This window comes from Equus przewalskii, chromosome 16, assembly GCF_037783145.1.
Source record: "Equus przewalskii isolate Varuska chromosome 16, EquPr2, whole genome shotgun sequence".
NCBI lineage: Eukaryota > Metazoa > Chordata > Mammalia > Perissodactyla > Equidae > Equus > Equus przewalskii.
In genome coordinates this window covers 28593604-28621276 of record NC_091846.1, presented here as the reverse complement: position 1 = coordinate 28621276, position 27673 = coordinate 28593604, and the positions used below count along the sequence as shown (strand labels likewise).

Below are 27673 nucleotides of genomic sequence, written 5' to 3'. Positions count from 1 at the left end.
ACTGGGTTCAGACCCTTGGTTACCTAGAGAGGTAGCATATTAGTAATTAACACATCACCACTTGGCAGAGAACAGACACAAAGGTAGTACAGCTTGGGAAAAGTAAGCTTTGACAGGGAGACAGGAAGGAAACAGAGGGTCTGGTGTATAGGAGTTGAATATAAGCCCAGGCTGCTAGCCGTAGGGCTGTTTAGGGACAGACTGAGTGGTTTGAGGATTGCACTGCCACGTGTTCATGAACAAGGTTAGGCAGCCACCACACATTCACTGCCACTTCCTACTTTCTCTCATGATCAGAACTTTCCTGAGTACCTACTTGTGCCAGGTACTGTTACGTGCTTTATCATATTATCTTATTCATCATCTCCAAAAAAACTATGGAAAGACAATCATTTTACAGTTGAGGAAGTTGAGGTATAAGAAACTTTCTTAAGAGAGGGTGATGTCAGTGAAAATGGTGGAATAAGGACCTCTGAAAATCCTCCCTTTCATAAAAGCAATGAGATCACAGGCAAAAAATGGTCAGAATCAACTTTTTAAGACTCTGGAAATTAACCAAAGACTTGTAGCAATTGGGAGCATTTACTTAAGAAAAATGGCTGAATCTTAGGAAGAGCAGTGAGCTTTGTGGTGTTTTAACTTGCCCTACTAGAACTAGTAAACAAGCTCAGCAAAGTTGCAGGATACAAGATCAATATACAAAACTTAATTGTATATCTGTACATGAGCGATGAACAGTCTAAAAATGAAATTAAGAAAATCATTTCATACAGAATAGCATCAAAAAGAATAAAATACTTAGGAATGAATTTAACAAAAGAGGTGCAAGCCTTATACACTGAAAACTATAAAACATTGTGGAAAGAAATTAAAGAAGACCTAAATAAATAGAAAGACATTCTGTGTAATGTGACCTACAGATTCACTGCAATCCCTAAAAAATCCCAGCTGGCTCTTTTGTAGAAATGACAACCTGATCCTAAAGTTCATTTGCAAAGGCAAGGGACTTAGAATAGCAAAAATAATCTTGAAAAAGAAGAACAAAGTTGGAGGAATCATACTTCTCAATTTCAAAAATTACTACAAAGCTACACTAATCAACACCATGTGGTAGTAGCATAAAGATAGACATATAAATCATTGGAACAGAATTGATACTCCAGAAATAAACCCATACATTTATGGTTAATTAATTCTTGATAAGGATACCAAGACAATTCTTTTGGGAAAGAATTGTCTTTTCAACAAGCAGTGCTGGGAACCTAGATATCGACATGTAAAAGAGTGAAGTTGTACCCTGACCTCACACAATATGCAAAAATTAACCCCCAAAGGATCAAAGACCTAAATGTAAGAGCTAAAACTATAAAATTCTTAGGAGAAAACATAAGTATAAATTATATGACTTTGGATTAGACAATGGTTTCTTAGCTGTGACACCCAAACCACAGGCAATCAAAGAAAAAATAGATAAATTGAGCTTCATCAAAGTTAAAACCTTTATGCTTAAGAGGACAAGTGAAGGGAGAAAGTGGAGGGCCAGCTCCGGTGGCCTACTGGTCAAGTTTTGTGTGCTCCTCTTTGGTGGCCCAGGTTCAGTTCCTGGGTGCGGACCTACACGACTTGTTTATCAATGGTCATGCTGTGGTGGTGGTTCACATACAAAACAGGAAGCTTGGCAATGGATGTTAGTTCAGGGAAAATCTTCCTCAGCAAAAAAAAAAAAAAAAAAAAAAAAGAGAAAGAAAGAAAGAAAGTGAGGACACCCCATAGAATGGGGTGAATAATTGCAAATCATGTATCTGATAATGGTCTAGTACCCAGAATATATGAAGAATTCTTACAACTCAACAATAAATAGGCAAATAGCCAATTAAAAAATTGGGCAAAGGATTTGAATAGACATTTCCCCAAAGAAGATATACAAATGGCCAATCAATAAGCATGTGAAAAGATGCTTGATATCATTAGTTATTAGGAAGATGCAAATCAAAACCACAATGAGATACTACCTCACATCCACTAGGATGTGTATAATCAAAAAGACAAAAAGTAACAAGTGTTGGCTGCAAAAGATGTAGAGAAATTGGAGGCCTCATATTGCTGGTGAGAATATAAAATGGTGCAGCCACTTTGGAAAACAGTTGGACAATTCCTTAAATGTTAAACATAGAGTTACCATCTGACCTAGCAATTTCACTCCTATTTATATATCTAAGAGAACTGAAAACATATGTCCACACAAAAGGTTGTACATGAGTATTCATAGCAGCGTTATTCATATTAGCCAAAAAGTGGAAACTGCCAAAATGTCCATCAATGGATGAATGGATAAACAAAATGTAGTATATTCATACAATTGAATATTATTTGGCCATAAAAAGGAGTGAAGTAGTGACCCATGGATGAACCTTGAAAACATTATGGTAAGTGAAAGAAGCAAAAAACGTCCCATATTGTATGAATCTATTTAAACGAAATGTCCAGAATAGGCAGATCTATTGAGACAGAAAGTAGATGAGTGATGCCAGGGGCTGAGGGGAGGAGCAATGGGGAACGACTACTAATGAATATGGGATTTTCTTTTGGGGTGATGAGAATATTTTGGAATTAGACAGTGGTGATGTTTGCACAATTTTCTGAATATACTTCAAACCACTGAATTGTATGCTTTAAAAGCATACACAAAGAATTGTATGATATATGAATTGTCTCTCAATAAACAATATTAACAAAAAACACTTCCCTAGGACAGAAAACTACTTATTACAGGAGTCATGATTTGAATCCGATGCCCGTGAGCTTAAGGACATCTGTTGCCACGGCTTCTGTGCCTTGCTAAGCAGCATGTGCTCCCTTGGAGCTGTCTTGGGTACCCATAGAAAAACGGTTTCTGTTGGGTGTCACTGTGTCTTCTGGGCGCAGTTGCCTGGATGTCTGTTTGTCACCAGGGGTTGACCTGGACACAAATTCACATTCAATACCACACAGCCATCCTTGCCCCTCTCACTACTAAGATTTTGTCATAGGGTCAGCTGTGTGTCTGTTTGCTCTTCTCCTGAGATGAGATCCTTTCCCCGCAGCTCCTCATATCTCATGTAAACAGACTGGGGTGGGCCTATGCTGCCACTCTAGCAGATATGGCAGAATTCCTGCTTAGGTTAAAGCCGAGACACCCCTGCTACACTATTATTATTGTAGGTACTAATAAGAGCCTTGGGAATCTCTTTTCTCTAAGGTATTTTAAATAGGGTCAACTTTCGCCTCTCTAACCCACCCACCTCTCTACCCACCAAGTCACCTACCCATTTATTCATCTCTTCATCTATCCATCTGTTCATCTGTCCGTCTATCCATCCATCCACTCATCCACCCACCCATCCATCCACCCACCCATCCATCCATCCATCCACCCATCCATCCATCCATCCACCCACCCATCCATCCATCCATCCATTCCATTTGACTAATCCATGTTGTGTCAGGCTCTTTGCAAAGTGACTTACTGAAGCACAGTTTTGCCTGGATTTGGAAACAGGACAACTGATTTTTTTTCAAGTCTTCTGGAGGTTGATGAGTTTGGAAGTCTTCCTGGGTTGTGTGTAGGGTTGAATGTTTGGCAGCCATGACGATAAACCAGGGATCCCAGGCAACCTCACAAAGACAGAGATGATTCTGAGCCTTCCTGCTAATTTCCCTTTTTTTCTTTTTTACCACAGAGCAAGCCATTTTGAACAAAAAGCCTTGAAAATGTGAAAGTTCCTCCCCGAGGGCTCCTTCTGCATGGCACAGACCTTTCATCACCAACCCAACTTGTAATCTTGGGTCAAAGAAGGTTCTCAGCTCATTTTCAAGGAGGAAAAAAAGCAAAGCAAAACAGCCACATCATGCAGTTGCTCCACGTCAGGAGGCTTGCCCTGTTGGGTTGTCATTACTCTGGGCTCCATCCAGGAGGGCCTGGGCTGCCCACTGGCCTCCCACCTCATTCCTGGCCAACTGGGGCTGGAGTTAGCAGCTGGACTGCCCAGGAGGCCACCAGTAGGCTCTGAGGAGAAGGCTGCTTAGAAATTCGCTTAGAGATTCTTGGCAGGACAGTGGCAGCCAAGGGCAGGGAGAACAGTCATGTCAGACCCACCACGTCAGCTACCCGCTGCGACACTCCTATTTCAGGTTTCTGCTCAAACTGCTCCTACCCCAGCCTTCCCCTGGGATTCCTTGATTACTTCTCTTGGCTCATCTAAATCTTGCCCACCTTTGACAGCCAGCACACGTTCCACCTCCCAGGACCATGGTGCCCCCATACCCCACAGTTACTCATTCAAGAGTTTATTGGCCACTTTTTCAGGGCCAGGCCAAAGACAAACAAGACTTGGTCTCTGCTCTTCCCCACGATAGGGAAGGCAGATGGGGAACAATTACGAGCCAGCGTGCAAAGCACCTGTAACAATTTGTACTGATTTTCAGGGTGCCATGTGCTTCTCTCTCCTCAGTCAGCAAGGTGGCTTATTTCCTGTTTGAGGGTAGACTGGTTGTCTTTGCTTTTCAAGTCAAATGGGAATAAGAATAATACCTATCTCATGGAGCTATTGTGAGGATTTGACGAGACTATCTATGTAAAGTGCTTAGGAAGTTCCGGGCACATGGGAAGTACTAGAAAAGAGTTAGCTATTATTATCTTGCATAACAATTTTTATTGTTCTCCCTGCATATGTCAGAACATGGCATCCCAGGCCTAGCCTTCTAAGACTCCTCAGTCATCCCTCAGAAGGGACTGACTAAAGGGACCCATTCTTTTGGGGGACATCTGAATACCTAGCTGAGTCAGGGGTTCCCTCGTGGCTCTGAGGAAGGGGTACAGGCCGGAAAGACATCCCAGATGGACTCTATTAAAGTCTCCATTTTTCAAACAGTTCCAGTGCCAACAGCCTCCTGAAGGGAAACTTGTGGTTGCTGTGCAAACTACTTGGAGCCCCTCCTAAGAAAGGCCGTCTCACCTCACCTCACCCAGACACAGGCGACGGCGGAGCCTGAGAAACACAGTTCTGACCAGGAGACAAATTCATGATCACAACCACGTCTGCAAATAAGAGAGCATGGACTCTATGGTCCTGGAGGGACATAAAATCCTGGAGCTGGGTGGTCTCCGTCATCTGTCCCCACACCACTGCCCCTCTCCTGCGGCTTTTCCTTCATTGGGCCTCCACATCATTCATCTTGAGGGAGAGGCTGCTCCGGGCTCTGCATCCATTCTCAGGTGTTTACCAAGCCAAAGGATGTCTTGGTTCCCCCCAAAAATTGGTCAAAGAGACCCTCACCTCCCGAGGGGCCACTTCCCTCTTGGGCCTAAAACCAAATGCCTCTTGAACTGGATGGTTCATAAACTTTCTGTTTATGAGTTGCCTTCATTATTTTATTTCTTATTTTTCCCCCCTCTCAATTAACCCTTTATTTTTTTGAGGTAACACTGGTTTACAACATTATATAAATTTTAGGTGTACATCTTTACATTTTGATTTCTGTGTAGATTACATCGTGTTCACCACCCAAAGACAAATACCACCCATCACCACACACATGTGCCCAATCACCCTTCCACCCTCCTCCCTCCCCGCTTCTCCTCTGGTAACCACCAATCCAATCTCTGGCTCTATGTGTTTTTTGTGGTTTTTTTTTTTTTTTTTAGATTTTTATTTTTTTCCTTTTTCTCCCCAAAGCCCCTGGTACAGAGTTGTATATTCTCCGTTGTGGGTCCTTCTAGTTGTGGCATGTGGGACGCTGCCTCAGCGTGGTCTGATGAGCAGTGCCATGTCCGCGCCCAGGATTCGAACCAACGAAACACTGGGCAGCCTGCAGCGGAGCGCGTGAACTTAACCACTCAGCCACGGGGCCAGGCCCTGTAGTTGTTGTTTTTATCACCTATTTATGAGTGGGATCATACGGTATTTGACTTTCTCCCTCTGACATATTTCGCTTAGCATAATACCCTCAAGGTCCATCCATGTTGTCACAAATGACAAGATTTCATCTTTTTTTATGGCTGAGGAGCATTTACCACATCTTCTTTATCCATTCATCCCTTGATGGGCACTTAGGTTTCCAAGTCTTCTTTTATTTCTATCTTCACATGAACCCTGAGATGTGGGATTATTATCCTCATCTTAGAGGTGAGAAAACTGATGCTCAGAGAGACCAGGAAACTTGCCCAAAGTCATGGGGCTTGTAGAGGCAGGTCCAGGATTCCACCCCTATTCCCTCCACTCTGAAGCCTGAGCCATGTAGAGTTGTGTATTGGGGGTTTCTTGGGTGCCAGGGTGTGGCAGGGCTGGATCTGACGACAGAAACTAGGGTGAGTCTTCTCATCACAGACGTCAGCTTTTCACTGCCTTCTGTGCTCCTCTGTTGACTCATCTGACTCATTCAATATTTTCAGGGTGTCAGCCATGTGGACTCTTCAGAGAAGACCTGGGTGGGACAGTCTGATCGAATGACGTCCAAGTGACAAGACACATTACATCATCATGGAGAGGAACTGAAGTGGTTTCAAGAGGGAAACTGACGTCATGGTCTTTATAAGCAGCTTGGGGATGGCAGTAATGAAGGGGAGGGAGGTGGTTGGTGGAGCAAGGATCAGGAAATGAAAAACTGGTTCTCCTTAGAAGAGGAAAAAGGAGAACAATCTTAAGGCAAAAAAGGAGCTATTTTTCTTTAAGAGGCCACATTCATTTTTCAAAGGTGATTTTCTTTGGTGCTAAGGAAATAATTCTTAAAGGTTTTTAGAAACTGTTACACAACAGCTTCTTCCTAAAGGCTGAATGACAGACACTTGAGAAAACTTCCTAGCAGAGCAGGCTCCACTGAAGTGTACTCAGCACTCTCATTCCGCAGGAGGAACATTCTCACTTCAGGAGGCTCACACTGATCTCATTTCGGTCCTTAGCAGGAGGGAGCTGGGGAATGCCAAAGGTCTTTCACTAGAGCTTCCCCATGGGCTGCCATGCTGTCCAGTGGGGTGCAGACCAGCCTGCTTCTGCAGGAGAGTGAAGTAGCTTCCAATAAGGTTGTGGCCTCTCGGGGGTGTAAGTTGTCTTTCGAAAGGCCCACAGTGCGGGGCAAGAGTTCTATTGCAAACTGAACTAGAAATAAAATAACCTGATTTGCTCACTTCACCAGAGACATGGCCCAGGGCCTGTGCGGTAGGTGTCCAATGCTGAGAGGCCTTGTCCTCAGGCAGAAGACCTTCCATCATGGCTAGGGAATCACCTTCCAGACATGCATACTGCACCTGCCTCAGTAACCCAGACATCGGAAAGGCAGAGCTTCCATAAGACGGAGGGCAAAATACAAGTGGAAATCTGATGTCTCTAAGAAAGCGACACTGAAGAGAACCAAGCCGCTGCCATCCACACCTAACAAAACCTTCAGGGAGTGCTCTTGAGAGGACCAAGAGGCCAAATACGTAGCCCAAGGATGTCACTCCTGATGTGTCCATGTCTTGTGCCTTCCTCTCCCACACCCAGGCCTCCGCTTGGGTGATGCTCCAAGCTGCTAACGCCCCCACCCCCTTCTACCGCCTCTCCCCCATCACAGCCCCCGTCTGCGGACGTTCATCTCAGCTGGGGCAAGGAGGAAAGCACGTGAATGAAGGAATTCAAAGCAAGATGTGCATGATGGATAGCCTCTCAGGGCTATTTGTATTCGAAAAGAGAAGCCCCTCTCGCTGAGAAACACACTCTAAAGACAGACTTCAGATGTTAGGAGGCGAGGAGCCAGGCCAGCTGTGTGGAGCTGTATTCCCGCCAAGTAACTGAATGTCGGCTTTCAGGCGGTTTTGTGGAGCTGCTACAATCTTCCACCTCTGCAGAGAGCATTCCCGTTCCTTCCAGTTTCCACGAAAGGTCATAGAGAGAGAAAAAGAGATTCTTTAGTTCGGGCACTACGTATTGAATACCAAATCTTTGTACTTGAGCCTGCAATGTATGGACAAGTATATTCTATCAGCCTGGAAAAGAGTTGTTCAAAAGCATTGGGGACTTAAAAGACACTTTTCAGATAAAGACCCTTTTCTTTGTCAGCTGCGAAATAAATAGCTGTATTTTCCAGCCCGTGTGTCCATTAACCAAGTCCTGCGCCATCCTGGGTACCCCTTGTCATCTGCCCTTTTTATTCTTTGTGGATAGCACCCTGGAATCTGAGCATCCTGGCTTGCTGCAGACCCTCGGATTCCTCATCAGCCCCGGGCTCTGCGGAAACCGCCCTCAGGAGACAGGGCCAAGGCTGGCCAACAGGCTGCTGCGCGTTGCCATTCGACTTCCACTGGGCCCGCAAGTGCTCCTTTCTGGGCCAGTGTTTTCAGGGCTGAATTTCATACGGGCCAGAATCTTCTGCAACAGGAAATGGACCAACTAGCTTTGCTGAGACTCACTCTATTCCTGGAGTCCCGATGAAGGGAAACTTTGGAATTAGTGCCGGAATGAAGAAATGGTCAGTTTCATTAAGTTAGCATCAGTATTTATTAAAATAAATATAATGCATTTGAAAATCCACCTTTAATGTCCTGAGTAAATACACTTATTTTCCTTGTTTCAATTAATAAGGCTTCATGTATGGTGTCATGAGACCAATTACACAAAGTACTCTTGACAGGCTCATTATTTTCTTGCCACATTCTGGCCTACATAAGAGACAAACTTGCTTTGGGATGTTCAGACAGACGTTCTTCCCTTTCATTTCCAGGTCAGACTCTAGCTACCATCACTAATGCTTCAGTGTTGCATGTAATTTTAATAAAGCCTTGTCTTTTGAAATTCCTCTGGGGTCACACTCACCATCTTTGGAGTCAGAGTTTATTGACAAATGCTCTGATTGTGCCTTTAGGGAAAGAGCTGACAGCTCAAAAGCACTTTCACTGCAACCTGTGAGAAGAGGGAAGACTCAAGGTGACACCGGCACCTGCCGAAAGGGAGGACCACGCATTGTGGCTCATGTTCCTTAGAGTTGACGTGTCTCTTGATGGGATTTCTTAGAGCAGAATGTGATTTTCTCGCCACCCTCCAGATCCAAATCACCTTATAAGAGTGTTACACCTTGCTCTGAGAGACCAAATACCACAGGCACTACTCAATTTTAAAATTATGTAACCCTTGCGTTCCAAAGCCAAGGTGTACGGCTGTGCAAGAACAGACACGGTCTCTGTTTGAAGGGGAAAGCCCCAGACGGCACTTATCTCCAAAAAGAGTGTCAAATCATTCCCAGCTTGAGAGGTTTGCTTGACAAGCATTTTTTCCCCTCTGGAGGAGATTTTTGTTTACAGGAATTAACAATTAAAAAAACCCCACATACACAATTGCACATTGTTCAGCCATGGCGCAAAGGTCAGCTCTCAGGACACAGTAATTTTCCAATTCCTGATCCTTTTTGATCCCACTGTGCAGATCAGCAGATAAGGAATTTTATTTTAAGGCAGCAAAGTGCAAAGTAGGAGACAATGGGCAGAAAGCTGTGACTTATTATCCAGTAGAAATATCTGTCTAGCTGATGGGGGAAAGCCCCTCTTGTCCAATTCTAATGACGTTCACGTGATGTTTAGAATGCATTTTCAGCCAGTAATACTATTTTGATAGGGCAATTGATACAGGTGCCAAAGTCCTCTGCACAATAGAGACTAACGTGTGTGGGGTTCTAGAGACAAAAATACATTGAAATGATGTGGTTCTTGTAAGACATATGAGGGACAAAGTCAATTTGCTGTATGAGACATAGGAACACAGGACATCAGTGTTAGAGACCATTTGTCCAACTTTTAAAATTCATAGGTGAAGCAATGGAGACCCAGAAGTGGCTAGCTCAAGCTTGTACAGGTAGCCAATGGCTGAGCAGCATCTCGAACTGCCTTTCTACTGAATAATCCTCGTGGAGTTTGTAAATTCTCCCACTACAGGATGGAACAGCGGGCCTCCTTTCCATTATCTGCAGGACTTTTGCCTCAGTAAGTCTCCAAAAAAAGGTGAAGGAAAGGCAATAGGTAAGAACTTAATGATGTAATCCTGACCAGAAAATGGTAGCAAATTAGACTCTTTATCTAAGAACTTTAAAAAGCCATATGTGTTACTGGTTGGAATAGTTTTTAAAAAGTGGATATCTGACTATTCTTGAGATGCAATTCCAGAAAAAAGTCATCGAGGCAGGAGTTATTGGCTTAGATTTGTGGAATACCTCTTATAATTGAGACTGTTGGAAATTGAGAGAAACGTGACAAATAAGCCACTATTCCTCTTGTTGCCCTAGTCCTGTACCTCTCTGCTCCACGCACTGAGGAATTTAATTTTGGCTGATCTGACAGGCACAGGAAGGAGCGAGGCGGAGGGAGGGTGGAAGCCTCTGGAGCTGGCCTTTCAGGAACACTGACAATGCTGCCTACGGAAAAACCACTTCTAAATGGCTTTCAAAGACCTAGAGTTTGTTTAGAGAAAACCTTGCTGGCGTTGATGGATGTCTCCTCCTCTGACAGTTCACAGGAAAGGGTGTAGTGTACAGAATTAAACGATTCATTCCAGACGTGATGGGCTCAAGTACTCCGGCTCCGATCCACTTGTTGTGGCTGCGCCAGAGTGCCCCATGTGTGATGAGGTCATTTGCTGGGGCGCACAAAAGATTCCAGGGGGCACACACATCATAGACTGCGGCTATTCATAGCATTCACTGCTCCTGGCTGCTCTGGACCACAATGAACCTTCTCAGCATCACACGGGCTCATGACGGAGACAGAGACAGAGTTTAGACGCCTTTCAGTGGAAGCCCCCCTGAGGCACACAAGGCATTTATTATAACGTCCTGGCCCTAAGAAGGGCCTGGGAACAACTGGGAGTGGCCTATAATTAAGTACATTTAATAAGAAAGGCACAAACTTCTCAGGTATTGCAAGAAGTGAAACTAAAATCCTTCCTCTTCTCACTCTCCACTTCCCTCCCCCATTATCCTTCCCTTTTACAAATCAGAAAAGTCAGGGGTTATATATATATATATATATTTTAAAGATTTTATTTTTTCCCTTTTTCTCCCCAAAGCCCCCCGGTACATAGTTGTATATTCTTTGTTGTGGGTCCTTCTAGTTGTGGCATGTGGGACACTGCCTCAGCGTGGTTTGATGAGCAGTGCCATGTCCGCACCCAGGATTCGAACCAACGAAACACTGGGCCGCCTGCAGCGGAGCGGGCGAACTTAACCACTCGGCCACGGGGCCAGCCCCAGGTTATATGTTTTTTAAAAATAACAATTGCAAAGCATGTCTGGCCAGTGGGGAAAGGGAAATAAATTACTTGAGAGCATTCTTTCCATGTTAAAGAAAAAAGGGCTTCTGCTCACTCAGGTAGGTATGCACGGGAGAGCTGTTACAGGCTGTTCTGTCCGTTACACGTGGATTCAACTTCCGAAGGCTCTCAGGGGCTGTGACGGTCTCTGTGACCCTCTGGCTGAGGCGCACCCCTAGGGGTTAAGCCGCCACTTGGGTGAGCACTCTCTCAGCTAACTGCTGTGCCCAGGAAGGAGCGGTTGGCAGTGTCCCTCCAGCAGGGCCCCATGTCCTTGGTCCCACAACCTCCTCTGAGCGTCCCAATGTGTGCAGTTGGTTTCTGAGTACCAGGCAGTGGAAGAGGGCTCTATGAAGCGTGGTCAGTTTACCACACTTACCAAGAAGGGAAACTGCACTGGGAGAAAGGAGAAAAGGCAACAGGAGCCTGGTGTCTAGATTGGTTACAATAAAGCAGCAGGAGAGGGGCCAGCACAGGCAGCCCTGGCCCTGCCGACTGGGAGTGTGGCCTGTCTTCTTGAACTGTGCTAAGCCTCAGTTTGCTTATTTGTAAAATGAACATGTTAAGAATACGATGAATAGTCAATAGTCTAGTATCAGAAATCTTGGGAGAGTGACAAGTTCTCTGAGCCTTACTTTCTATATCTGTAAAATGAGGTAAAAAAACACTATTTTACATGCATTATTGTGAGGATTGAATGGAATAATGTATGAAATCACTTAACACGCCTTGTACATAGTACGTAATTTGTAAATGCTAGCTGCTGCTACTATTATTACTGTTATTAATGCAATTACATTTTTAAAGGCACTTACTTATTGGATTGAAACTGTTCGAATCATTGGATGACTCAACACACAGAACAAGCGTCTGTCTAGAAAAATAAGACAAGCCATGCAAATGGAGTGGGCAATACTGCACTGGAAATCCGATTGCTTTTACTTCTTTGACAATTGATATGGAGATGGGATGGTGGGAAAACGGGTGTTGTCTTTTCTTCTTTCCTGTAATTGATTAAAATGAAATGGATCTGTACAATTTCACTATATAAGGGTAAATATGGTAACATTATTAACAAGACTAGTTTTTCTAACTCATGACAAGAAAGCACACATGCGTTCGTGCCCCCATTGGTTTTTGACTTGCCATCAATGGTGAAGAGAAACTATTCATTATACGGTTGGAGAGAGATTGACTTCTGCTGAAGCATTTGATTTTAAACAAAGTGACATCGAGTCTGTTGATAAATAAAGGTCAGCCCAAGAGAGGGTAGGAATAAGGTACATTTGAAAGAAAAAAATGAGGCTTGAAAAAAAAAGCTTGCTTTTTTTTTTTAATAGCTAAAGAAATCTCCAGTTACCATTCAGTTCAAATATACTGCCTTGTTTTTACTTTGCGTTAAGTGAAAACATAAGTATTTGTTATTTTGAGCATTACATTCTGGACACCAAAACGTGTGAAACTTTTGAGAAGCCCTAGAAGAAACAAGAAATTCAAGGCAAGACATCCTTTATCCTTCCATTCCGCAGCATGGAGAATGGGACTTTCGCTCTTTACTGTTTAAGAACCTTTAAAAATCACTTGGGAAAGGAAGCAATCCAAGGACTTTTTGATTCCTTTTGGCTTTGGCCAAGAAAATGGAATTATTGAGAAAAATCTAACCTTTTACAAAATATTGCTGTTAAAAGGTTTTTCAGTGGGTTAGATACTATAAAATCATTGCCTGTTGGGCTATACAGAGTAGCAGAGAAAATAAAAATCATCATCGCACAGGAACAGGTTGGGCGGACTTGCGCAGACTTGAATCTCAATGTCAGAATGTGGCATCAAAGGCTTAGTTTGATGGGGTCACTTTTGTTATCTTAGGTGACCAGATGCTGTGTTAAGGCAAAAGCAAGGTATTCTCTTTCCCTCAGGTTTCTGGAAACAGACCAAGTGCTATAGTTCTCAATCCACCTTCCTTTAACCCCGACCTTTCATAAATGCAGGTCAACTTGCTTCCTCTAATGATCTTAAGCCCATCAGTGGTTGTAGATTTCCATGCACAAGCCTCCCTCTGGCTGCTTTTCTGAATTCTGGATACTGAGCAAGTGCAGGAAGACCCAGGAACGCCAGAATTATCCTGTTATTCCACGGGTTGACTTTATAGATGTCTTCTTTTCTTCAGAGCACTCCTTATTCCTATCTCATTTCAAATCCCAGGGCCATCAGGGTGATGAAGGGCACTTCTTAAACACTAGACAACATGGTGGAGGTGAAGATCTGTTGTAAAATCTGAGGGATGTCCTTGGTATCCATGGCAACGAAAGATCGGCCAGCTGGTAAAGTTCTCTGAAGCCTGTCAGGATGGAAAGGGAAAGAAAATTACCATTGCAAATTGGGGCTCCCCTTCCACCTCCTGTCCCTGCAAACCACAGCATCCAAATGGCTTCTTAGGAAAGAAAGTTTTTACTTTCTAATACCTTCCCCCTGCCTGCAATTGACTTGGCTGTCACTAGGCAATGAAAAACTTGGAAGAGCAACAGGGAAAGAAACATTGAAAGCACTGAACCAAAGCACAGTCTTTTCAGTGAGAAAAATCAGTGAATTTGAAAAGACAAAATTTTCTCCCTTTTATTTCTGTCATTTTCTGGTATTTTATATTCCCTTGACAGAACAGAGCCCCAGGGACCAATCTGGGATTAGCTCACCTGGGTCCAGCGAATGTGCTGGCCTCACACTGTACTTCTAAGTGCTTTTCCTGCCTTAGAAAACAGGCCTTTGAAAAATGTTGCCCAGCCAAACCCCAAGTGGTTCTTTCTCTCTCGTTTTTGTTTTTTTGTTTTTGCCCCCCATCACACACTGTGAAAGGTAATCTGACTTATGCAATTGCTGCTTTGATGACACTGAGGTTATATAGGCTTATGATAATTTTTTTTAAATGCCAATTTATCATTTGGAATAAAGGGCCATTTTTGAAGGCAATAAAAGTATAAGATGCAGTTCTATCCAAAAGAATGCCTCCTTTGACTGGGCCAACAAAGTTTGGTTTTGGAATGACATTTAATAAAAGTCAACCATCCTGTGTAGTATCATACATTTGGCATGCCCGGTAGACCAGCTAATTCTGCAACATATCTTTTGCCAGTGGATGTTGGACCATTTCCCTAGGAAACCACAAGGGTATTATTGTGCTTTCTTAAGTATTCAAACAGGATCTGTTCACTAGAAAGACAAAATAGCTATTTCAGCTCAACTAGTATTTGTTGAGCTTGCTGTCTGCTTAATACTGGGCTGGTCCTGAAGCAAATCTGGGTAGAAAAGGTATGGTTTGTGTTCAAGGACATGGAAGCTCTAGGAGAGGCTAACACGGAAAACTGAGAAAAATGCAAAGTCAGTTGTAATAAAGTGACTGTAGTTACATGATATTAAGTCTATTCTTAACCTTACTCACACCAGCACTTTGGACACTAAGACTAATGTCTTAGTGTCCAAAGTGCTGGTGTGAGTAAGGTTAAGTGCTTTTCGGCAGAAATTTTTTTGGAGGAGATATACTTTCACCTGTGTTTTGTAATTCGAAAAGATAAATGTTACTGTGTTTAAGAAATGAAAGTGTTTCCAGATCTCTCCTTTCAGATCATCCATGATGGTATTTATTATCTGACCATAAATTCCTCTACTGAATATTCAGTATATTCAGTGTAGCATCTTACTATATATACCATCTTACACCATCTTCAAGTGTTTCACCTGCCTTCTCTCTCCAGTAAGAAGGAATGGATATAAGAAGGGAGATAGCTAGCTATCTATATCTATCCACCTATCTATGTATATATAAGTATATGTCTAGATATATGTATGTCTGTATATATATAGACACACACACATATAGACAAATCTCTTATGCTAGGAAAATAGTAGATGCTTGCTACTTTGAATATGATTTGAACATGAACTGATTAGAACTGAGCTTCAGATCTTGCAATTAAGTGCAAAATATACAAAATACTGTCTAATTTATTAGTGGACAAATCAATTTGCTAATTATCTTATTGTTGGCTTAAATATAAACTGAAAAGAATTAACTTAAAATAATTATTGCTTATCCAAACGTAAGCGAGAACATTATATCCCCTCAACTAGACTATCAACTCTAGTTTCTGTTTTTCTTCCATCTCCCCCAGTGCCCCTCATGATGCTAGGCCCATGAAATGGCACGTTTCAGGTACTCAAGTATCTCGATACTTGCCCTTTGCTATATCCTGAGGTGACACTTACCTGGTTGCTTGATCACCTAAAGATCCAATAAAAATAGCAAAAGCATTTACTTGAGGGTTGCTTGTCAGGATTTGGGCAAACTTGGCAGGGTGTATTCCATATCGTGACAGGTTTGCATCACTTAAGACGATGACAAAGTACTCATCAGCTTCTTCTTTGACAATTTCCTGGATGGCATGTTTTGTCCCCTCTAACGTGTGGTCCCCACTCATGCAGAACTGAGCGTGGGCATGCATTGTCTGGGGGTAAGAGAGATTGCACAAAAGCCATGGGTGAGCAACTCCTTTTTTTTTTTTGTTTGTTTCTTTGTTTTTGTTTTTTTTTTGGAGGAAGATTAGCCCTCAGCTAACTACTGCCAGTCCTCCTCTTTTTGCTGAGGAAGCCTGGCTCTGAGCTAACATCCGTGCCCATCTTCCTCTAGTTTATATCCGTGCCCATCTTCCTCTAGTTTATACGTGGGACGCCTACCACAGCATGGCTGCCAAGCAGTGCCATGTCCGCACCCGGGATCCGAACCAGCGAACCCCGGGCCGCCGAGAAGCGGAACGTGCGAACTTAACCGCTGTGCCACCGGGCCGGCCCCTGAGCAACTCCTTTTTTAACAAACATGATGATTTTTTGATTGACCACGAGAATACATAAATACCAACTCTTACACATTAATAAGAAGTCTCTGAGTGAGTTCTATTTAATTTGCACCTTAGAATGACAACAGTACACAGTGATGTTTGTATGTGGCTAAGACTTCCGTTAGAAACAGGAAATGTTCCAAAAGTATCCCAGTTGGCACTTACTTTTAAAATTCAAGCTCCCATTTAAAGTAAGAAAATGTAAGAAAATATAAAACTTGGTATCACACCAGAGGATGGAGATGACACAGATGAAAAATAAGGAATGGGTTGAGTTTCCAATAAGCAAAGTTATAATACTCAACACTCTGTTTACATTGCTAGCAATGGAGGAAATTTACTTTAAAATCATGGTGTCTGTGTTTCCATTGTAGATCTAAGTATGTGAAACTGAATTTGTCATTAGAAAATGCTAAGAAATACATAAAATTGGGGCTAGAGAGTACTCTAAAAGGGGTCACTCTTTTCCTTCTACTGAAATATCTAGGGGCTGAGAAGAACTGTATAGGATAGGAGGGGACCTAGGTTGTAGAATCCCGATACAATGTTGAGCACTCTGAAAATACGTAGGGAAAAAAGTTTAAATTTTGTATGACGGAGAAAAGGATTTTAGTTATGATAAGTGTTTTCTCAGTTTAATGCTTGTGTTTGTGAATGTGAAATAGCAAGTCTTTTTCTTTCCTGTATCTGCTGCTTTTTCAATAAATCTTTTCAGTGACCAGAAGATACTTTACCTAATCTGGTGGAAGTTTGCACAATACAGAGGTAACTGAATGCATTTACCTTCAGTATTTCCAGTCTTTGCTTATTGTCCTTGGGGATTTTGTTAACTGGAACTAGACCAATGTTGTAATCATCTCCAGAGTGTCCAGCGATGTCATACTATAGGCAAGAGAATCAGAGAGTTAGAAGCCTCTCTCCACTAAAGAACTGTCATAAGCTTCCAACTCTGGGGCTGTTATTGTCCAGATGTGCTTGATGTACAGCCATGGAGAAATGCAGAGAGGCAGATGTGTGTTTATCAACAAAGGCAACAAATTCCAGGTTCCTTCACTTCTGGTCTATCCTCTTGTGTCATCTCTGCTTTCTAGTAGGAGGTAGAAAGTGCGATGAGGGCTTCAGCAGCTACCAGGAACTCCATTCTCAACTTTCAGGGGAGAGTTAAAGAAGATGAAATACACACACACACTATGGTAGGCAGAATGCTAAGGTGGCCCCCAAGATTCCTGCCCCCTGGTATACACGGCCTATGTAATCCTCTTCCCTCAAGTAGAGGCAGGACCTGTGAATATGATGGGCTATCACTTGTGATTATGGTATATTATGTGGCAAAAGGGATTGTTCAGATGTAATTAAGGCTACTAATCAGTTGACTTTGAGTTAATCAAAAGGGTGATTATCTGGGTGAGCCTAATTTAATCACACAAGCCCTAAAAAGCAGAGAGTTTTTTTCTGGTTGGTGGTAGAAGCAGAAGGCAGAGAGATTTGAAGCATGGGGAGATCTGACATGTGGGTGTTATCCATGGCTGAGATGGAGGGACCATCGGGCAAGGTCCCAAGAGTGGCATCTATGAGCGACCCTGGCTGAGCCAGCAAGGAAATGAGTCTCAGTCCTACAATCACAGAGATTTGAATTCTGCCAACAATCTGAATGGGCTTGGAAGCAGATTCTTTCCCAGGGCCTCCAAGTAAGAGCCCAGCCTGGCTGACACCTGATTTCAGCCTTATAAGACGTTATGCAGAGAATCCAGCTGAGCCTGCCTGGACTTCTGAACTACAGACCTATGACTTACTAAATGGGTATAGCTCTAAAGCTGCTATGTTTGTGATAATTTGTTACACAGCAATGGAAAACTAATATATACACTTTTTTCCTGAACACAAAAGTGAAACAAATTCACTGTAGAAATTATAGAAAAGCACAAAAAAGAAAGTAAAACTTATCCATAATCCCATTACTCAAAGATAAATTCTGTTAATGTTTTGTTGTATAAGTTCCTAGGCTTTTATTTCCTTTCAATATATGTGTAAGAGATTGCGCATTCACACACATACACATCTACAACAACATAGTTTTTAACTAAAATGGATAACATTGATCATGTGATTTTATAATCTGCTTTTCTACTTAGTGTATGACATATATTTTTCAATTTAGGAAATATCTTTTTAATTCTCTATATTTCACAATGCACATGAGAAATTCCTGTCTGTTAAGAAAGGATAGAGCCGAGAGTGAGGTGCAGCTCTTTTACAGAAACTGGAAAGAAATCTGGGGCCTGAAGCAAACTATAATTGGGGTAAGGTGGTTCTCTCCCACTCTTGGGTTTGCCCCCCAATTCCCTTCTCCACTCCCACCTCCCTCTAAGAATTTTTGTCATGCTAATATGAAGGTTAGAATAGACCTCAGGGTATCTGGGCAACTGGGGCATCTGCAAAGAAAACTCTGAGTCTGGGTCTTGGGCAAAAGACTTTAGGGAGCACTTGGAGTACAAGGGGACAAAATGCTTAAGAACCACTGATATATATTCTCCAACCAACCAACCATCAATCAACAGCTGTCTTTTGAATACCTACCATATGCAAAACACTACTCTAGGTGTTGTAGGGGAAGGCAATTATTTCTTTTCATGTCTGTTCCTTTTTAACTGGTGAGTTCTTTGAAGGCTGAGGTCCTATCTTATTCATCTTTGAATTTTAGTATCTATGAGTATGCCTTTGTGTTTATTGCACGAATGCCTTAAGAGAGTTTGCAATCAAGTTGGGGCACTAAGAAGCTTTCCTTTCCCATGTGGGCTACATTCTTTTACAAATAAGCTGTTTGGAAGCTGGAATGCATTTTTTTCCTCCAGCAATCATGTGAAATGGTGGTTAGCCCAAGGTGATTGACAAAAAACAACTCATAACTGAAACCATCATATTTAAAGTGAAAAGAAGTAAAAAATTCCTGTTGAAATAATTTTTATGCCAAAATAGGAAGTCAGAAGGCAAGTTGAGTTATTTGGGGAAGATGAGCTCCATTTTAGACATGTTGAAATTGTGCATTCAAGGAGAAATCAGAGTAGAAATCTACTTCATGTAGTCGGAGGTGCGTCTGTCATCCCCAGGAGGGGAATTTACGACTGCCAAGGGAAAACACGCAGAGAGAGAACAGCAGAGGACCCCTCAACAGAACTTTCAGGAGCATCCTCCACGGTGCGGTGGGAGAAAGAAACAGAGCTGAGTGAAGAAGACAGGGGAGAGAGCAGCAGCAGAAGCAGGAAGGTGGGGTCACCCTGGGAAATGAGTGTGCAGGATTTCAGGGAACAGTTGGGCAACAGTTGGGCAACACTAGCCATGGCCATCAAGGAGAATGGTGACTAATGACCTCTGGACATCAGAATCAATGGTGACCTTTGGGGAGTCAAATTTCAAATAGTTGGGGTCCTTGAAGTTCTGTGTAAGAACATGGTGGTGTAGGCAGTACTGGCCCCTGGTTTTCAGTTTACGTCTTCTCTTTCTACACTTGGCTCTGTCCCCCGCTGTGAGACACCTCATACGCATGTGTGTGGACACCCGGCCCTCACATCTACACACCATCATACTCCTCCATACAGTTGCCCCTTGGCCATCCCTCAGACTTGGGTGCTGACACCATTGGCCAGTCTGCCTTAGGAAGACGGACCTAAGAAAGAGGCCCAAGCAGGCCCTGGAAGCAGCCTTGGAGGCATCTGAGCAGAACAGCTGGGGATCCAGGAAGTGGGAGCATGATCTAGAAACTGGCTCCATGGGAAGGGCATGGTCAAAGGAGGGCCTTGGACAGGAGGCTGGGAGATTGTTCTACGCCTGGTTTTAAGGGAGTTTTTTTTTAAATACAAAGGACGATACTAAAGAATTGTGAGGGAAACTTACAAACACGTTAAAAACGCTTGACAAATAAATGCATTCTAAGGATGTAACAAATTCCATATATAAAAAAAAAATCTCCTTATTATAGTTTTCTATCAATGTAGTGAAAAGGTAACAATAAAATTTGAAACCTAAAAGTTGTACAGTTCTTGACAATGAGGAAAGTACTGGTTTCAGTATCCTCCTGACTAAGGTCACCCACGTGTTCAGTGCTGGGATTGGCACGGATGTGGAGAAAGCCCGCAGGATTCCTCATGGAAGCATGCTCGAGGCCCTGTCAAATCTGATTTGATAATGGTCACAGCAGGAACCGTTTTGAGCCAAGAATAAAGTTCTCCTGAGAAGGTGCCAGGCAGGCTGCTTTCATTACGCGGCTGGTGAAGTAATCTGTGAACAGGATCTTACACATGAGGGATAAGATCAGTTCCTTAAACAGAAGTAGGTTTCTCTTACTTGGTTGAGGTTAGAGGGCTATAAATGTATTAGACTTCTTCCTCCCTTTAAACTGATGGTTAAAACTCTGACTAATCAGATGACCATGGATGAGACGATGTAAATAAATACTTGACCATGTGGTCTGCTCACAGGGTTGGCATAACCGGTTACTGCAAGGGAAAAAGTTGCTAGTTAATTATTAAACAAACAGCGGTCAAATGAGTTGTTGGATGCTCTTGATCAAAAACAGATACTGGCTGATTTAAACACTTTAGAAACATTTTAGTAACTACCCATCTATTATTTGATTGACTGATTGATCTATCTACCTACCATTTAATTATTTGCCCAGGAGAAAAAAAGCACACTATACTTTTTCAGGCAAATGAGATAAGACAGGTGGGCTGCAGACCTCCCTTTCTTCCTCCCTCCCTTCTTCCCTTTCTTCCTTCCTTTTTTCCCCCTTCCTTTATTTGTGGTAAGGAAAGTGCTATTTACAGAAGGATCTGCTTTTGTTGGCCTAGTTAGTATTGCAAAGGCTGAGAAGACACACCTAAGGGACACGAGGGGGTTTATAAAATGGTTTGCAGGCTCTGGCTTTCATCTTCCAGATGGGTTTGGGGATGATTCTGTGCCCAAGGTAAATAAAATGCTTGAGAGGAATCCAAAGTACATCCAAATGTGGAGCATTCCCTGGTGTTCCTGTAGATCATTTAAAGCTTCCATTAAAAACAATACTTCTATGTCATAATTATCTAGTATCTGCTCTCCAAGGATCCCAACATGTTTTACTGACAGTAATTTGCTAATCCTCAAAACTATCTGGGTTAAAGGAGAAAGTATGTAAATGCATTCATTTCCATTCTCTAACTCCTGACTCCGCCATTCACCCAGTCTTGTTCCTGCCATGACTACTGTCAATCAGACTTGGCAGCGTCTGAAGCGTGTCCTTCCCTGGAGGAATCATAGGAGTCACTAAACAAGAACCTCGCTGTCTTTAGCAAACCACCTAACACTTAGATCATAACTTTTTCTGAGCAGCTCAAAATTTTTGTGAGCATGATTTCTCCACCTTTCAGAGGATCCCTTAAATCCTTGCGGAGTCTCGGATTTAGCATCCAACATAAATATGCAACCACAGTAGTAAGGAAAAGCCTCAACTAGAGGAGACCAATTTAATATATCTTTGCTTTAGAAACTTGTTTAAATGCCCTTTTGCTATATTTTCTTTAGAAAATCTCATTCATTTATAGTAAGGTATTACAGATGAAAACAAATGCTGAGTTTCAGTCCAAGACACAAAGATTCATCATCAAATAAGGATGATTTATAATACTTAGACGGCAAAGAAAGCTCTGCTTAGAACAAAGAGCTATTAGCATTTCTTATGAATAAGATTTCTGTTTAAATTTCTATTGGGCAGGATAATCATTTGCTGACTTTAGGAGAAGCTATGCTTTATTACACACCCATATTACAAGTAGGTATGAGACAATCATCTGGGCTGTTTCTGAAGACTGATCATGTGTGGAATCCTCACCTCCTTCTAGACATCCAAATACACCATTCTAAGATGGCACTACTGACAGTGGGCAGCAAAGGATTAAAAGGTAAATAAGTGATTTAAAAGGTCAACAGAAGTGCCAATAGAACACTAGGGTGTTAGCCAATAATCTATAGTATTAGTTAGCTAACCTTTCTTCATATCATAGAAGTCGGTATAAAAAGGATAATGTTCTGAAGGTCAAGGATTCTAGACTTGGCTCTGACATTAACAAGCTTTTTGACCTATGGCAAGTCACTTAACCTTTCCAAATCTTGTTTCTACCTTGTAAATAATGCTGGTTTAGATGACCTCTAACACTATATGCTCGTAAATCACTTAATCTCTCTGACAAATAGGGATAATCTCTGTTACACTTAACCTCACAGGATCATTGAAAGGACAGGATGATACATTTAATGAATACAATGTCAACACTTGTATAGTTCTTTATAGTTTGCACATTGCTTCTATATCTCATCCCATTTTGATTCTCTCCACAACCTTTGGGGTAGGAGTTGTTAACCTCATTTCACAAATGAAGAAATTGATGCCCGGAGAGATGACAGAGTTTTTAAGGTCAGAGATCTAGTGTTGGGAGAGGTAGAAGCCAAATCTTTGTGCTCTGACTCTAAATCCAATGTTTTTACTAGAGAGAAGTAACCCAGTCATCCTCCCCTGCCCCAGTCTCTACTTAAGCTTTTTGAATGGTTGGCTTGGCCACTATTCCTACACCAACAATTGAGTCAATCTGAATTCTTGTTTAACTTTGAAAGGGTTCAGAGAAGTCTGTGTATTGGTCTTTGGTTCTATCTCCATGGAGCAATAAGAATTTACTCAAAGACTGAGCCTGATAGGATGATTGGTTTCCATTTCTAACATTTCTGTGAAATATTCCTGAGGCATTGGGAAAAGGCGAATTACAGACACTGAACTAATTTTTTGATAGAATGAGTTTTCCCAGAAGGTGCAGGTTTGGATCATATCTTTCTACATCCTTCTGGGAGTTAACCCAGCCTTTCTGACGAAAGTCTCTTTGAGAAAGGTCTATCTATTTTACTTCCTTTGGATGATGAAGTGCTAAGGGGAAGAGAAGATACTCTATGCAAATAGTATATTTGTCCCTGAATTACAGTTCTGTAAAAATACCAATTAGGCAGAAATAAAATGGATGCAAGAAATAGGGATAAAACATCAATTAAGAAAGGGCTCTTTATTTTTCTTGGTGTGTCTTTTGCGTGGTTACTTCAATTTTATTTCTTATAAATGGAAATTTTATCTTGTGTACAGATTTCATAGCAGGCTTCTCTTTATTTCTTTTTATTCTTTTATTTTCTTTCTTATTTACTTGACTTGTTCAGTGTCCACTTTTCCAAAACCATTATCCAATAATTGTGTCAATATAATATAGTCGCCCTTTAAAAAAGAAAAGGTCCTGAAGTGGGAGTCAGAAGTCCTGGCTTTTCACAATTTAGCTGTGTGTGCTTGGGCAAAGCACTTAACCTCTCTGAATCTTGATTTTCTCATCTTGTAAAACAAACAGGTTGGTGAAAATAATTTCCAAGCTCATTCCTGCCCCCAAGATTCTGTGAAAAATCAGTGGTATGCTCAAGAAATGGACTGAAAAAGCCTGCTTCATTTAGTCGTAGGAACTCCTGTGCCTTCTTTTCTCCTATCAAGGGACTGAATCATCTAAATCTACCCAAGGATTGATGAAGCCTTTTCTAAAAAGAAAGCCTCCAGAGTCTATAAGAAATAACAATCAGTATTGACCCTAGAATGGCGGTTTTCTAACTCTTTCATTTAAAAAGTTTTTTAGCAGTGGAATTTCTCCCAACAAAATATTGCACAGAAGCCCAGACTGTGAAACATCACGCAATATCAATATACGCGGAACAGTTTTGGTTGAATTGGGGATAGCGGGGGGAGGGGTAAAAAGCGCTACCCACTCACCCGTGCGCCTCAACACCCCTCAGCGGTTCCCTGTTACACTGTTAGGAAACCATGGCCTTAGAATATAGTTTATATGTCTCCATGGAACAATCACTTGAGCTCTTTTTTTTCAAAGTCCAACTTCTCAATAACCAAATAAGTCTGTTTTCTAGTGTCACTATTTAAACGCTCAGTGGAGAAATGGTCACCTAATTTTTGGTGTTATCCAGTTCTTTGAAGAAAAAAATTAAGACACTAAGAGCTTTTGAAAGGAGGGTTTACTTTAAGGTTACAGTGAAAACATCCCCAGGGGCTTAGAGAAATCACGAGGAACAAACTGGAATGAAGATAAAGGAAAAAAATGCTTCCTGACTTAAATAAAATGGCTCACGTAACCACTGCCATTCCACTTTCACTCTAGGGTTTAAGAGCTATATGAACATAAAAAATTCTGCTGATTTTAAGATTAGAGGAGTTTATGCTGCTTACTAGCAAATAACATTGCTCTTGTCTTAGGTGACCTACTGTAAATACTGTTTCTGAGAATAATTGAATTCAATTAGTAGAACAATTGTGAGGAACTTTAAAAACTCCAGATGGCTTTGAAATGTGTCCTGCCACAGAATTACCTTTCCTTCTCAGTAATTCTTGCTCAAGGATCCCTGTGGCTTGGCATGAGTCACGCTAAGGTGGAATAAAAAGTGGAGGCTGACTTCAATGAGCCTCCTGGGCCTGGCCTGTAATGACCTGGAGCTCAGGAGCTGAACCCATGCCAAGCAAAACACAGAGCAGATGCCGAGAGAGGTTTCGGAGAGGAGTCTAGATCACCGGGCCAGACCGGAGGCTTCTGAAGGTTTCAAAGCAAATACAGACCAGACACCTTTATAGCAGAGGGATAACTGCAGGAAGACAACACTAAGAACTGTCTGGAACTGAGGAGTGGGGAGTCTCAGAGCACGGTGCTGAGTTGCTAAGGACACCACCTGTGATGGCATCCTGGGCTACAGAATATGAATTTTTCACTAGGAGCTCCTAAAACTGTCTTTTGCTCATGCATCATTGTCTATTTGCTGAGTAAATTACAGCCTTTCATTAGTTATTCCTAGTCCTTGTGCTTCTTTCACAAATGAGAAAATGAAAGCACAGAGAAATGAAATGAGTTCAGTGTGATCATATAATGTAAAGACACAGAACAAAGTGAATGGTACGCTGCCTCTTGATGTATTTGAAAGATACCAAAAAGTCCACTCGCAGTGGTCGCCACCAGAAGGGGACCGGGGGCTGGGGGAGTGGAGCAGAGGCTTCCGCTTCACTCTGACTCCTTTGTACCTTTTACCCACAGGCCACTCAGCCTGAGACACGTCAGTGTTAGGGGAGGTGGGAGGATTCTACAAAGTCTCCAACGTACCTGGGGGGAGGGGGAAGACTGTTAGGAGTTCTAGAAATATAGGGGGTATTGGGACAAGGTAAATGGCACCATGAGAAAACAGCCAGACAAATCCAGAACGAAGGGCATTCTACAAAACTACCGATCTTGACTCTCAAGAGAGTGACCATCAGGAAAAGCAAACACGGCAGTGGCAGGGGAGGTGGCTTCCAGATTAAAAGAGGCTAATGAGACATTACAACCAAAGAGAAGGTGGGGTCTTTGGCTGGATCCTGGATTGTGGGGGGAAAAAAAATTAGAAAAGACACTTTGGGGATAGTTGGGAAAAGTAAATTTGGATTGGGTATTAGAAGATATTATAAAATTATTGATAATTTTTTTATATGTGGTAATTGTATTGAGGTTGTGTTAGAGAATGTCCTTACTCTTGGGAGAAGCATAATAAAACAGAGGTAAAGTATTACGATGTTTATAATTTACTTTCAAATGATTCAGGGCAGGGGGAAAAAGAGTACATATTTAGAGAGAAACATAAAGCCAATGAGCGAAAATACTAACAATTGGCAAATATAAGTTAAGGCATATGGGTGTTCATTTTACTGTTCTTTCAACTTTTTTGTAGGTTTAAATTTTTCCAAAATAAAAAAGTTGGGAAATAAGGGGGAAAGTTCAAAAACAAAACCAAAAAGGGAAAACAAATGAACGGATGAAGAGTCCTGGGCTCTGTCCAACTGTCTCCAACTAGCCTTCTGACTCTGGGGAAAGTCCTTAATGTTTCTGGGTCTCGGTTTCCCGTCTGAAGAATTAGGAGAGAGGAGTAAATGGCCTGCGAGGTGACTCCAGTTCTGAAGTCTATGGACACGACGAGGAATTTGCAGGAAGAGGATCCATATGCCTCCCCCATCCCGTCCCCTCCCTCATCCCTCCAGACACTCATCTAAGTACCACCTTTCCTCAAAGAGCTTGTTTTGTGAAGTCTTAAGGTCTTTTCCTTTTGTTGGAAAGATTTTAATGCACTGGTTTCATAAGACTTTCTATCCTCTTAAAAACAGCTCTGAAGGAACTGTAGGCAATGTGAGGACTATGTTTATAAGAGCAAGAAAATGCACAAAACCAAGACCTTTAAAGTACGACCTGTTAAAAATCTAATAGCATCAAAAAAAAAAAAAAAAGATAAAGCTACTTTAAGCCTTGAAAAAAAAGATTTTATCTTGGTGTCTTGCTATAATTTCTTGCTATAAATATGTGACTGGATTTGTCAGTCATATATTACTATGGTTGTCTTCTCTATATATCTGTGGTTTTAGTGACACAAACTGAGGAAATTCTTCACACTGTTGTGGTAACTGAAGAGACTGTCAGCAAAATCCTGCTTTAGGGACGGGGGAGAGGAGTGCTCTGTGCGCTCCTGTTACTGCCCATCTCTCATTGAATTTTCCTTTAGAATCAGTAGTTTTTACATGTCTCCCGCACTAGGCAACAAGTTCAAGGATGGCAGGGAACTCTGGCCTAGCAGAGTACTCTGCTCTTAGCAAGTGCTTAATTAACATTGGTAATTTTCTTGAAATCCAGCACATCATATGGCAACAATTTGGTTTGTAATTGTCAATTAGAAACAAAACAGAACATCTTGCAAAAAGCTCATTTCCTTGATACTGTTTCTTTTTTGTGTGGCATACGCAGTTTCATTAATAGTTTTTCCAGACTACAGACTTTTTAACAGTGAGAACTAGATAAATATGAATCTCTCTATACACTCTGCTGTGTGAGATGCAATGAAATACCCACATGCTCTGTGATGATCACACCATCTCCCCGCAGGCTATTGGAGCGGCTCTCTGAGCTCCCTATTAGCTGTGCACCTTCTGTTCTCTGTCTAATCCTTTACCCAGTCCTGCGGAGCTGTGTCAACCAATTTCTTGGTTAACTCCTAATAACATTTCTAAAAACCTAGAAGAAGCAGTTTCACATATCAGAGCAGCTCTACTCTCAAAGGTATAGAAATCCTCTTTCTAACTGGAAATTTTGTTCTGGATAATATGCGAATGTCAATTTTAATAGTGGTATGTTTGCTATGGTCTGTAGTGGATTAAAATCTCCATATAACCCAAAGGCAGCTGAGGAACTCTGACCGTCAAGATCCACAAAAGAGGTAGATGGGCTGATCCAAATATTAGCAGAACCCAAGGTTTTAAAACATTACGTGGGATTTATGCTGATGCAATGTCTGTCTCGCCATCCACTGGTCACCAGTGGTCTAAGTGATTAAGAATTATATTCCATCTCATAGTAGAAA

The 27673-nt window shown here is 42.0% G+C and overlaps 1 protein-coding gene across 4 annotated transcripts in view; it reads right to left on the bottom strand.

Annotated features, from left to right (window-relative positions):
- Positions 1-11021: 11021 nt before the first annotated feature.
- VWA8 (von Willebrand factor A domain containing 8) overlaps positions 11022-27673 on the bottom strand; it is a 358168-nt gene continuing 341516 nt past the window's right edge. For 3 of the 4 annotated variants that reach the window (XM_070578403.1, XM_070578404.1, XM_070578405.1), the window contains 3 exons: positions 16976-17074; positions 15564-15802; positions 11022-13644 (listed from right to left, as the gene is read on the bottom strand). In XM_070578403.1, the coding sequence (XP_070434504.1) occupies positions 13536-13644; positions 15564-15802; positions 16976-17074 (447 nt within the window). In that variant the 3' untranslated portion in view covers positions 11022-13535. The remainder of the gene's footprint in view (positions 13645-15563; positions 15803-16975; positions 17075-27673) is intronic. The other variant, XR_011527880.1, reaches the window with a different exon arrangement.